The sequence below is a fragment of the Diuraphis noxia genome, unplaced genomic scaffold, assembly GCF_037042655.1.
Source record: "Diuraphis noxia isolate RWA-SAM2 unplaced genomic scaffold, SU_Dnox_SAM2 contig0005, whole genome shotgun sequence".
Lineage (NCBI taxonomy): Eukaryota > Metazoa > Arthropoda > Insecta > Hemiptera > Aphididae > Diuraphis > Diuraphis noxia.
Window position 1 is genome coordinate 12,835,550 of NW_028301715.1, and position 14,023 is coordinate 12,849,572.

General features: G+C 27.4%; 2 protein-coding genes across 2 annotated transcripts; one reads left to right on the forward strand and one right to left on the reverse strand.

Moving 5' to 3' along the window:
* The first annotated feature begins 247 nt into the window (after positions 1–247).
* LOC107163553 (short/branched chain specific acyl-CoA dehydrogenase, mitochondrial) lies at positions 248–11,133 on the forward strand. Its single transcript, XM_089228453.1, has 9 exons — positions 248–449; positions 4,586–4,718; positions 5,089–5,189; positions 5,319–5,525; positions 9,620–9,790; positions 9,994–10,119; positions 10,187–10,369; positions 10,447–10,582; positions 10,729–11,133. The coding sequence occupies exons 1-9, from the start codon at positions 417–419 to the stop codon at positions 10,902–10,904; spliced, it is 1,266 nt and encodes a 421-aa protein (XP_089084579.1). The 5' UTR covers positions 248–416; the 3' UTR covers positions 10,905–11,133.
* A 206-nt stretch (positions 11,134–11,339) lies between these two features.
* LOC107163570 (SRR1-like protein) lies at positions 11,340–13,216 on the reverse strand. The gene is made up of 2 exons (XM_015511033.2): positions 13,001–13,216; positions 11,340–12,382 (listed from the first exon to the last, which is right to left on the reverse strand). Exons 1-2 carry the CDS (start codon positions 13,051–13,053, stop codon positions 11,704–11,706), a joined length of 732 nt encoding a protein of 243 aa, XP_015366519.1. The 5' UTR covers positions 13,054–13,216; the 3' UTR covers positions 11,340–11,703.
* Between the last annotated feature and the right edge of the window lie 807 nt (positions 13,217–14,023).

The following is a 14,023-nucleotide window of genomic DNA, read 5'->3' on the forward strand; positions in this document are numbered from 1 at the left end:
CGTATACGTATACGTTTATTGAAAGTAGTATCTTCCTACGACCTACCTATTATATCATCATATAATATAATATAGGTATATATTATCATATACTTCAACATATTTCATTACCGTGTGACGCCATACCTTAAACCGGTATACCTGATAAAAGATTACAGAATTTCAAACATCTTTGAGCACGTCCAATCAAAAGTATTTGTTTGTGTAGTAGGTATAGTTGTAACATATTTTATTGTGTACCTACAGCCAGGTATTCAGTGACTGAAGTACTGAGCAGAAATACAGAACTACGAGTATACAGTTTATTTACGTCAGACGTGTTAGACCTTAGACGTAGGTGTATGTAATTAATTTTAATAGATTATTATTTTTAATTTTAAATCATAATTAAATCTATTTTATTTTATAAAAACATCATGAGATCAATAATATTTCGAAGTCAATTAAAGGTATGTATCTGTATATATTGCATTATTGAATAATTGAATAATATGTGAATTGTATAAATATTGAATAATTTTTACTCAGAATATTTAAATTATCAAATTAAAAACCATTTAAACCTAAGAAAATACGTATTATAAATACCAATTATTTATAACATTGTTTATATTACTATAGGTACTATTACTATATAAGTATTATAAGTACTAATAAATCGTTATAAATGTTTTTTACGGAATATATTTACATAAAAAAGAATTAAATATAAATATGTACCTACTCAATTAGAATATTTAAATTGAATGTAGGTATTACCTATGTAGAATAATTCACATTTTTTTGTTTTGTACGTCTACGTTCAATCTAACCCACAGTCCATTCATAATAATGATATAACATGCCTATGATCTGTCATAGTGCCATTATATAATAGATATACTGATATAACTAAATCATATTTTTGTTCTTTGTTATTACATATATTCTCTAGCCTCTACAGTCGTCTTAATGAAACATTGGAAGTTTTATTAAATATAAATTTAAAAAAAACCTAATTACAATAAATGTCATTTAAGTTTGAATATATATTAGGTAGGTATCAAATACAGAACTTATATATCATATGTACTAAGACTCTAACACTCTAAGCAATAGGTATTTTACTTACTGAAAAGTGCAGACACAGCTGTTTATATACCATATATAGGTGTTCTATATATACCTACGGCGCTCGTCGATATAGGGTACGAGCAAGTTATGCGCTGCTTAAATATTTTTAATGAAATTGAAACGACAAAATACCTAACCTAACTTTATAACCTCGCTTCAGGGCAAAAAATATTTAACAAGTTAATTATTAAGCCTACATAAAACGTATATAATATATTTGATCACGGTATTGTAGGTAACTACTAACTATAAAATAAAAAGCCATACCTACTCAAAAAATACATCAATAAACTAAGTATACACACATATTTTTCTACCATGGTAGATATGCATATCACAGCAAATGACTACAAAAAGTTAGTTAGAATTACTGCAATGTTCATTAATAGGTAGTAATATTAAACTTACGTGTGATAAAAATTTACCTGACTTAAGAGGTTATACATTTACACGACTATATATATATAGTTAGCAGACTACTGACTAATTATTTCAATTACCTAAAATGACATTATAAAATGCCATATCGGTATGTCGTAAACTTCACAAAATATAAATAGATATAGGTAATTTAATTTTTGGCTTTTTGCAAATAAAAATGTGTCATGTACGATGTGCTATATCCCTTTGATATTTTTGAAATACCTACATAAAGATTAAATTCATCAAAAGTTTATTTGTACCTACAAACAATTGTAAAAAAATCAAGCTTGTACTAAGCTAACAATTTTATGGATATTTATAAAAAACAAACTAATTAAAATTCAATTTTTAAATGTCTTTAAACAGCTCAAAAAGAGTTGACATATTTTGAAAATGTTATGAGGATTAGGTATAAAAAAATATAAAATGATAAAATAAACATTTGATGAAAATTTCAATTAACTACTGTCATTCGTTTTTGAATTACAACAAAATAAGAAAATCTTTAATTTATGAGTCCGTGTAAAAAGTTGTGCTTAAAAATGGTCGTTAGATATTGCCCAAGCATTCGATAAAGTCTGGCACGATGGCTTACTATACAAATTAAAACTCTTCATGCCAGCTCCTTACTATCTTATTATAAAATCGTATCTACAAAATCTTTCGTTTGTCGCAGGGTAACGATATCTCATCTATACTCACTCAATATATTCTGGAATCCCGCAGGGTAGTGACTTATCCCCTGATCTATACAATATATTCACAGCAGATATTCTTCAATCTTGTAACACCCTTCTTGCGACATACGCCGATGACACAGCTATTCTTTCCTCTAGTTCAAATCCTATCCTAGCTTCATCTGCACTCCAGGATCACGCTAATAAAATAGACGAATGGACCAAAAAATGGAAAATCAAAATAAATACTGACAGATCTGTACAAGTCACTTTCACGTTAAAACAATCTCCCCGTGAATTCCCTTAATTAACCATGAACAACGCCCCCATCCCTGTCCAAACTGAAATAAAGTACTTAGGCATAACACTCGATAAAAGACTTACCTGGGGCCTCCACCTATAAAAGAAAAAAGAAAATCAGCGAACAATAGACTTCACCTCCTCCGACCACTCCTCAACTCCAAAATACCACTCCAAAACAAACTTATTATATATAAGACAATCATAAGACCAGTATGGTCTTATGGAATAGCAATCTGGGGCCCAGCCAAGCCCTTGAACATCAGGCCAATTCAGGCTTTTCAATCAATAGCGCTAAGGTTAGTAACCAAAGCCCCCTGGTACGTTTCAAATTCTACCTTACACAATGACCTAAAAATATTAACTACCACTGAACTAGCCAAAACAATGTATAAACGTTTCCACCAAAATTTAAGCACTCATCACAATACTTTAATATCACACATGTCCTCCCTCCCCCTCCCAAAAAACCCACCACGCAGACTAAAGCGAAAATGGTGTAGAGACCTATAAAATTAGTAAAGGAGGTGTTACCATTGGGTTTCTTCCTCATCACGTCATTCATGCTACTTTATTCTGTTTTTATCTTATTTGCTTATTGTAATTACTGTGTACAGATTGTAAATTGTCTTTCTAAATAAAAAAAAAAAAAAATGGTCGTAGAGAAAAAAAAGTTACTTTCCGATAAACTTTTATCATGAAAGTTAGAATACCTTATGTGGATTCATGTACTTATTAAATTTCCAAATCTTAAGTATAAAAAGAAATTTTTACTAATAATAATTGAAAGAACATCTAAAAATTCTCATGCCTATGCCTAAGTAGCTCTACAAGCTCTAAACTTGATAAATTGTATCTTGTATGAAAAATGTATAAATTAAAAATATACAAACAAAAAACCATAGATTAGTATACTTAATACAAATGAATAAAACATTTGGCGAAAAATAAAAATATTTATTTATGATTATTTGTTTTCTAATTCCTTCAAAAAGACAAAATCGATATTTTCAAAAACCGATTCTGAATTAAAATTCTAGTTTTTTCTTAATTTTATTTTGTTTTTCTCTATAATTTATAAGCTAATAAGAACTTTTGACCCCACAAAAATATTATTTAAATCCAACTTATATGTGAAACCTCGTAATACATTTTTTATTAATATAACATCACATTTCTAATAATGTATTATTAGAAATAATTTAAAATTTATCATATAAAGTTATATTTTTACTCTTATGATTTACATGATTAAATATTTATTATACCATGCACAGGTACTTATAATTTTACAATGGGTTATATTGGTTATAATTAAGGCTAGGATTTATATGCAATAAAAAATTGTAAAATATGCATTTTATTTACCAAAATATACAAAAATATGCAAAAATAGATTTTTATTATTATTTATTATAATTCATAATTTATTATTATTACTTATTATTAGCTCATATTATTACATTAAATATTAGTTTTATTAGACGTAACTTGGCACTTTCACTTTGAACTTTCGGCATACTGGAAAACCATTCAAATTATTAAGTATAAACGTCCACACATTTACGCAACACACGACGTACTAATACAATTTTTCTGTGCTATCTCACTGTATAACAATGTGTAATTAATTCTACCGGTCGTCCGACCAACGATAAGGTAACAAACGGATTTAATCTGACCTAAGATAAAATATAGGTAGTATTTATGCTATATATTTACAAAAATTCAACGGATAACCCAAAAACTGTCGGTTTCGTGAAGTACCATTTAAAATTAACAATAACTTATAAAAATTAAAAAATGTTAGTGAAAAAATATCGAATTCTAAAAAAAAATTATGAATATGCAATTATATGCATTATGTCCAAAATATGCGAAAAAAAATTGGTCCGATTTAAACGAGAATAAGCCAAATCGTGGACAAATCTGACAACCAATCAATTTGGACTAAAGGAAAAAAACATGCAAATGCATTTAAATCCTAGTCCTAGTTATAATCATTTGTATTGTTATTATATATGTTCAAAAAAGTGTAAACATTATTATATAATATGACATTAACTTTTTAGGCTGGGTTGTTCGTCAATGGATTTAATAATTTTACTAGTTGTAGTAATAACTATAAATTGAGAAGAAATCATACAGATGCTCAGAGACCGTTATCTGTTTTGAGCGAAGATGAACAGTTTTTTAAGGAAACGGGTATGTTATACTTTAAAACATTTGATGTATAGTTTGTTCTCACGTAGGTAACTCGTACTACCTATGCTGAAATACATATTCAGGTACAATAAAAATCCATGAAAAGTAAAAATTGTATATTATATATATTCACAATTAAATATTAAATATATCTACCTATGTATCGTGTTTATATATATATATATATATATATATATATATATATATATAATGATATAGTTTAAGTTATCTACGCAGTCTGTAATATTTGTATATATAATAGACAGTATACGTCATATAGCACTTTATATGCAGTGGCCACTGGCCATAACTTCAAATTTACATACACAAACAATAGGTTTATACCTAAACTGATTTTATTTGATTGCAGTTAGGAAATTTTCTCAAGATCAAATTGCGCCATTAATAAAGAAAATGGATAAAGAACATAAGATTGACGACGAACTTGTGAAAAAATTATTTGAAAATGGCGTAAATATATTTCACCATTAATATATTTCTATAAATATCTACTGATCATAATAATAATTAAATAATTAATATTCATATAACATTATAATTGTGTACGTTCCAACTTAATTTCTTAGTAAAATGTTACAGTTTATGGGTATTGAAGTAGACTCAGAATATGGCGGATCTGGATCGTCATTTATGTCTAGTACATTAACAGTAGAAGAAATAGCCAAAGTTGATCCGTCGGTTTCAGTATTAGTTGATTTACAGAATACTCTAGGAAATAATGTTATGTCAAAAATGGGTAATAAGGAACAAAAAGCCAAGTATTTACCTAGGTTGGCCCAAAACACAGTAAGTACACATTTCATTTTTAATTTTAGTAGGCATAACTTTAACTAAAAAAAATGTGAAATAAAAAGGACACTAAATCTTAAACTAATAAGTAATAAGTACAAGTACCTGAAGTACCTGCTACCTACCTATACTTAAAATTAGCATTATATTTTAGTACATGCAGTGGCGTATTTTGGGTGATTTCTCGGGGGGTGTCAACATTTATTGAACCTCACAAACAAAATTTTTAGTATTATTTACTAATGTAAAAAGACATTTAATTAATTTTTTAACAAATTAATATGTTAGGAATTGACAAGAAGTTTTACATTTGATAAAAATAGTATACTATAAAATAAGTGACAACACTAATGTCCAATATATTAGGACTTTTTTTTAAATGTCAGGGGGTGTCAAGACATGGAGGACACCCCCCCCCCCAAAAAAAAAAAAAAAAAAAAAATACGCCACTGAGTATATGTATTAGGTAGGTCGTAAGTAGGTAATAAATTACAACAAAATTGTTTAATTTGTAATACCTAATTAGTTAAATAACTAATTCTAAGTTATACAATTATATTAATTAATAATTAATTAAACAAAGAATAATATAATATGGTTATGGATTTTTTTAATTAATTTATTATAACATGCAGTGGCGTAACCAGAATTATGATGGGGGGGGGGGGCTTAGAATAAATATTAAACTAATTTTGTTACAGTTTACGGTATATAAATTATACATTTATCAGGCGAATCAAAGTCAATGTGGGGGATCAAATAACCCCCCTGGCTACGCCACTGAAAATATGAATACATATCTCCGCGATGATAAGATTAGATATTTAACCTATCTGGCTACCTATAACTTAATTTATTTATTTTATTTATTTTATTTATTTTCTTTTTTTTATTATTTAGAACGTCTTTCAGTATACCTACAGCTGATTTTATTTGTTATTTTATAACTTTATATGTTTTCATTTCTAATCATAGAAAATTTTCTTTTCCATTATGATGACACTATACCAATATTTTCTAGCCCCTTAGAAGTTTAAGTTTAATTACTAAATACTTTATATCTATATGATATAGATACCTACCTAGTCATTGTCGTGCGTACTGCTGGAGGGGTAGAATGTATATAGCTACTTTTCCCACAGACTAATTTTTTTCTCCAAATGTCATATGAATATTAAGAATATCAGGAAATTTTACGAGTATATAGGTACCTTAAAAGGCTTAAATCATGATTTTAATAAATTATCTTTAAAATTATTGCAATAATAATTTACCAAAAATTCTATAATTCAAAATCCCTACGCTAGCAAGAGCTGAGCATGTGTGTACACGAATCTTTTAACTAAATATCCAAGTTTTGTGATAGACTGAATTCAATAGCCAATTCACATTAAATTAAATTCAATAAGTAGGTACCTATACATAAACTATAAAGCAATAACAAATAAATATCTATGAAATTAGGTACTTATGTTTCAGCCCAATATTATACAGAGTAACAGAGTGGTTATAAATCACATACATAATATTATAATATAATTCATCTTAGGTAGAGGTAGGTACTAATGTCTATAAATTTATCAAGGCTACAACTTCAGTAAAAAGGATAGTTTTTATTGTGGTAATGTTTCAAATTTAATTGGCAATTATTGTAATATTCGTTTAAAGCCTTAAAGGAAAAGTGTATAATTAGTAGGTACAGCATTACATAGCGGTTGATTATTAATTTTACTAATAAACACAATTATAATTATTTATTTATACCGAGTGATTCTTTTATCATGGAACACTCATTATTTCAAAAATTACTAATGTTTTTGAAAATATTTTTTTACATAGTTTCAAGTTGTTCAAAAACCAACGTTTTCATTAAAAAAAATTATTTTAAAATATTTTTTATCCTTATAATTTTTAAGTTTTTTACTTTTTTGAATGACAACATAGAGTTTTAATTTCATATTCCAAAGCAGAATATTTTTCTAAGTATTTTAATTCATAAAAATCGAATTTAGGACGAGTATTTTATGAGTTATAAGTATTTAAAGTTTAGACGAGCGGAGTAGTGGACAAACATTTTGCGGGGTAATCCCGTACCACTACACTCTGTCAATCTAAACTTTAAATACTTATAAGTTATAACTCATAAACTATATAAATAATTTTTGAAATAATGAGTGTTCAATGATAAAAAAATCACCCGGTATACCTCAAGTTGATAATATTAACTATTTTATCATACTGATTTTTGACCTACTCTTATCAAATAATGTGTTAGTAAGATTAAGTCGTAACTTATAATATTGCCTTCCTGTCTTGAGATTTCCGTCCATACTTCATATTCATAGGATATTATATTTATAATATAAATTATAATATTCACTCGTCTGCAGCTGCAATTCTTGTGTGCTATCTATCAATATAATAGGTATGATGGTGTGGCGTAGGAGCATAGTACATTAGTACATAGTATAATGACTAGAATGTAAACTATTTGTATAAAATGTAGATTTTACATGAGGTATAAATGTATAATGTACTAAGTGTCTTCAAACAATATTATTATTTTTTCATATCCTCTGAACAAATATTAATAAATGGAAAAATCGTTGCTGTAATGGTTCATCAGTCATCACACTCATCATAATTGCTAATGTGCAGGTATCACTGTATTGGGTTTTCAAGTATACATGTTATATGTACCTACATGAAAAGTACATATTTTTACATAAGTACAAACTACAAAGGTACCTACCCGGCCGGCTACTGTTGAATACTTTTATAAGTATTAAGTAATGGTGTATAAATAAGGATTTGATTTCAGGGGAAGAGGGTAGAAATCCGAGTCGGGATTCCCAATAACAGAATAACTAATAATAATAATTCTAACACACATATTTTTATTTTCGAGGTGGGACTGTGGGAGTTGAAACTCCAAAACCCCCTATATACGCCACTGGTAATAGATATAGCCGATATAGATTTTCATTTATTATTATCAAAAACAATTTTTTTTTTGTAGAAACGAGTTTATTTTGCTTATAATAGAATGTATATCATAGATGGACGGACTAGTGGACCAACAATATATCGTATGAGTACCTATGCACTTTTGAGCGGTGCCAACGACCTCCTAACTCTTATCCCTTAAGAGGACGTTTCACCCGCATGTGTTGTGTCCGTCTTACAAGTGCGTAACATTGCAAAAACTGTTTCGCGCGGGAAAGAACCGAGAAAGATGCAGTTATAACTAAGAAACGAAATTTTCACCACATAAAGAGGAGAATTTTGTCTGTGCAATATCGTTTTTATTTTTCCGATATCAGAACTACAAAAAAAGTTATTCATGCTTAAAAATCACAAAATTAATGTATTATAAAACAATAAGAATTTTTTTTTGTATAAGTGATATCGAAAAAATAAATACGATATTGCACAGACAAAATTCTCCTTTTTATGTGGTGAAAATTTCGTTTCTTAGTTTTAACTGTATCTTTCTCAGTTCTTTCCCGCGCGAAACAGTTTTTGCAATGTTACGCACTTGTAAGGCGGAGACAACACATGTGGGTGAAACGTCCTCTTAAAAAGGCTTAAACTCATGTACGGTACTACAGAGTACAGATGTACTTGTTCAGTTTTACCACCGACCAGTCCACTCAGCTTATCTAAATTCTAAATAAACACTGTCACACTGAAATACTTTAACTAATAACTATACTTATACAAGCTATAACTTATAACTCGTCAATTATTTATATGGGCACCTACAAGCTACAACAGTACTTGATAAACTACTCGTTCGAAATTCGATGTTATGTAAAAATGTTTAGCCAACTAACGATTTTGTTTGTATTTTCTAAACATATTATGTTTAAAAATATGTGTTTTAATAGCTTTAGAAAAACACGAGTGCTTTTTGCCTTTTGATCACTGCAGAGACATCCAAATTATTATAATATTGACAATATTGTGTTTATCAACTTATTTTTGCTGCCCGGAGCAAACATCATACTCACACCATCACACCCTACATTAATAGATACTATTTTATAATAAAACAAATGAGTAAATGTATAACAAAAATTTGATTTTAGGTTAGCAGTTTTTGTTTATCTGAGCCTTCATCAGGATCAGATGCATTTGCTTTAAAAACCACGGCAAAAAAAGACGAAGACCACTACTACATAAATGGAACGAAGTGTTGGATCTCAAATTCTGATATAGCAGGAGTTTTTTATGTTTTTGCCAACACTGATCCTTCCAAGGTTAACAATTTATACTTTATAGTTAATATATCTGTATAAATGACAGGGAAGTACCTACTTCAAAGTTCTTGCCAACTATTTTAACTTTAATAATATTAGGTACCTATGAACTTTTATTAGAAAGTGCTTATTTTGAATTTCAATTGGAAAGTTTATTAGGATATTCTGCAATTGAAATAATTATAATATTAATATTATTTTAGGGTCATAAAGGTGTTACATGCTTTATCGTAGAACGAGAACAAGAAGGATTTTCTGTTGGTAAGAAAGAAGATAAGCTTGGGATGAGAGCTTCTGGCACATGCGTTCTTCATTTCGATAGTGTCAAAGTAAAATAATATCAGCAAATTTATATTTTATGTGATTAGTTTATAAACTGAAATTATGTTTATGTAGGTACATAAAGATAATATTGTCGGTGAAATTGGTGAAGGTTATAAAATAGCAATAAATTTCTTGAATGAAGGGAGGGTAGGAATTGGAGCACAAATGGTGGGTATAGCACAAGGGTGTTTAGACCATACAATACCATACACGTTGGAAAGAAAACAATTTGGTTCTAAAATTTTTGATTTTCAAGTAAGTTTCAACATATTTAATTAATTTTAAATTAAATTATTTATTATACAATACAAACAAATCATTATTTATTACAGTCTATGCAACATCAAATTGCTCGAGCAGTAACTGAAGTTGAAACGGCTAGGCTAATGGTGTACAATACAGCAAGATTAGTAGATGCTGGTTTACCATTCATTAAAGAAGCAGCAATGGCTAAATATTACGCTTCAGGTAAAATTTAGAAGAAAAAATACTAATATGTTATTTATGAACTTACTAATTTCCAGCTATAATCAATGATTAAACTATTAAATTAAATCAATCAAGATTTAAAAAATTTATTTTCATACTTTTATGTTAATATTGTACATTTTTAGAAGTTGCCGGTAAAATTACATCCGTATGTATTGACTGGATGGGCGGAGTTGGTTTTACTACAGATTATCCCCAGGAAAAATTTTATAGAGACTGTAAGGTTGGGCCAATATATGAAGGAACAACAAATATGCAGCTAAGCACTATTGCCAAGTTCATTAAAAAAGAATATGAATAATTACTATTTTTTTACATAACATATGAATTATTTTTTAAGCAAATGTAAAATAAAATGTTGTAACTGAAATACATTATATAATATGTTCAAATTAATATTTAAGATGATTGAGCTATACAATGTAATGATTTGTTAAAGGATTAATACAGGAGAAATTTAATTAAATATATTAAATATTGTGAATTCTAGATTAGTTTCAGCTTTAAATAAAAAATAATTTTATTTATAATTTTATTTTTTTCAAATTTGTATTAACACTTACCAGAAAATAATTTAACTAAGAAGATTACAGCACATAATTTATTTTTTCTCTTTGATCTACAAGATTTCAATATATCAAATTTACGCTTAGCAAATTATTACAATTTAAAAGTGCTTATTAACTACATAAAAATTAAAAGATTGGAAAAAACCACAATAGCAACACAGAAAATGTTCTTTTCTTTTATTTTTATTTTAAAATAGAAAATTAACAATATGTAACATTGTAACATATGTAAAATAAGCAAATAAGATATGTACGGAAAATATTTACAAGATGATTTAGTATATGGAAGGAGGCTATTCAATGACAGAACCCTCAGACAATGTTCTTAACTTAAAGTTTGATAATAAGTTAATTTAGTCTTATATTAAAAGTAACAATCGGAAAAGGTAGCATCACAAACGGCGATTGGTATAAAATCAGAAAAAATACAATGAGAGTCAGAATTAAGTACTTATATAAGTATTAACTTTATCACAAGGTTTTTAACAAAAAAAAAATAACTTATTTTAAGGTATCAAAAGAATTATAATATTAAGATTGGAATGACATACACTTAAATTTTGTTATAAGCTCATCATCCTCATATATTGGTTCTTCACCACGTTCCCAAAAACTATTTTCTAATTCTTTTAATTTATCATTAGGAAATATATGAAGAGCCATATCATTGAATACATCATCATAAATAAAATTATCACAACATTTTTTTTCTATGACGTATGGAGATATTTTTTTTATATAGTAAGCATACTTATTTAAAATTCGGTCAAAAGTTGAGGTTACTGTTAGGTCAATGCTATTACAAACGACTATACAACTCGTTAGTATCTCCTTATTCCAATTTGCCCATAATAAATTATTTAGTAGCTGTTTTGGACAATGAGGCATATACACAAATGTACCAGGTAACAAACTCCGTTTTCCTTCTTCATTTTCACAGAGTAAATTACATCCAATCTCAGCTAAATGAGAACGTTCAGCGTCTGTGAATTGGGGATCATAAACATAACAGTTCTTCACTTTAAATTCATTTTTAATTGTTAAAAGCAAACCAAACTGGTATTTAGATTGTATGCTTTCAAAAAAATTTCCTAATCCATAGCACAAGATTGATGATGGATTAGATCCATTTAATTCCACTTTAATAGTTTCTGAAAAGTGTATCCAAAACGGAGAAGTGGCAATGATATTTGTACATTCTTCTATGCTCCTAAAAATAAAAAAAGAATTTATAGGTATAAGAAATTTAAAATAATATCATTTATGACTGGTAATATAAATAGGTGTACCCAAATTTTAAAGTTATTTATAGATAGTAATTTGTATACATCCATAAACTATGTTGAAATAATAATTAATATCTTCTGTACCATCAAGATTTTTCATCCAGAATAAGTTATAAGTTCTTGAAATTTTTAATGGTAGTTTTAATTTCATAGCTTTTAACAGCATCCCAATTTTTAAAGGTCAGCATTATGTTCATGGCAAAATATTCTTTGTGATTTTACTGCATTAATCCTTATTTCTATTTCATTATGAGTTATATTTTTACTGTTGTAATTAACTCTCTCACGCTTTTAAAATTGTCTATATTTAATCAAAGGAATATGATCTCGATTGTGTAAAAAAATCTAAATAGTGTTATTAAAAAACTAGGTACAACTTAAATGATAAAAATAAAAATAAATATAATATTGATTTATAAATTTAATACTTTTTAAAATATAAAAATAATAAACTTGCACATCAATAACAATACACACTTTCATGTATAGTTTTAATAAAAATTTTATTATTAAATTCAATAGATTTATATAAATGTACTTACTTTTTATACTTTTGGGATCTTGTAGAAAAGAGTTTTCGATTTTTTTTTGACATAATATTTTTATTCTTGTGCGATAATTAAAATTTAAAAATATTATTTTACATCTTGCATTACAATATTCATACTTATGGTCTTCATTTACTATTTACTATTTAGTGAAGTTTTAAATTTTAAACAGAAGATACCTATCGTCTAATCTAATGACAATGAAGAATGAAGATAACCTGCTCATACATTTGCCATTTATCACTTCTGATAAGGCAAGTAACCGCAATACTGTATACTCTATTGCCTAAACATATATTAAAAGGAGGTTTGTTATTTACATATCCATTTTTGAGATATTATTCAAGATGGAAAGATGGATAAATAATACATCGCTTTGGGATAATGTGATTCAATTTTAATTCAATTTTATTCCACTGATACTTGAATAAATTTTTAAATTATTTAATTAGTATCTATGATGCATACAATTTTGTTTTCTTCTTGCTGACAATTTGGCAGCCAACAACTTTTAGTCGCTACCGGCAACTCATTCTACTCTTCTCGATTTTGTATTTTTTCTTCCCGATTTAGTTTCTCAAGTCCTGCTTTATTCCATAGTATATACCAATTATACCACCTAATAAAAATTAGGTATCAACAACTACAGTCATTATAATATTTATAATCACTAATCGTATTATATAAAAGAAGTCAAGAAGATAGGTATTTATATTTAAAAATTATATAACATGATGAAATATTTTAAAGTAGGTATTTTAAATTTCTAAACTAACACTTAAGTGAAAAACTAAGAAACAATTGATACGATACCGTTATAAAAATAAAGTATATGCATATTCTGATAACACTTTTTTTTATGAATTATTAAATATAAAATATATTATTGTAAATAAAAGTAATCACCGTTTTCCAAGCTGGTAGTGCGAGTACTGTGTGTTAATAAAACAATGAATATGTCAAATTATTCAAATTTACCGTACATTTACTTCCATTATTTTATTCAGGCGATAAGCC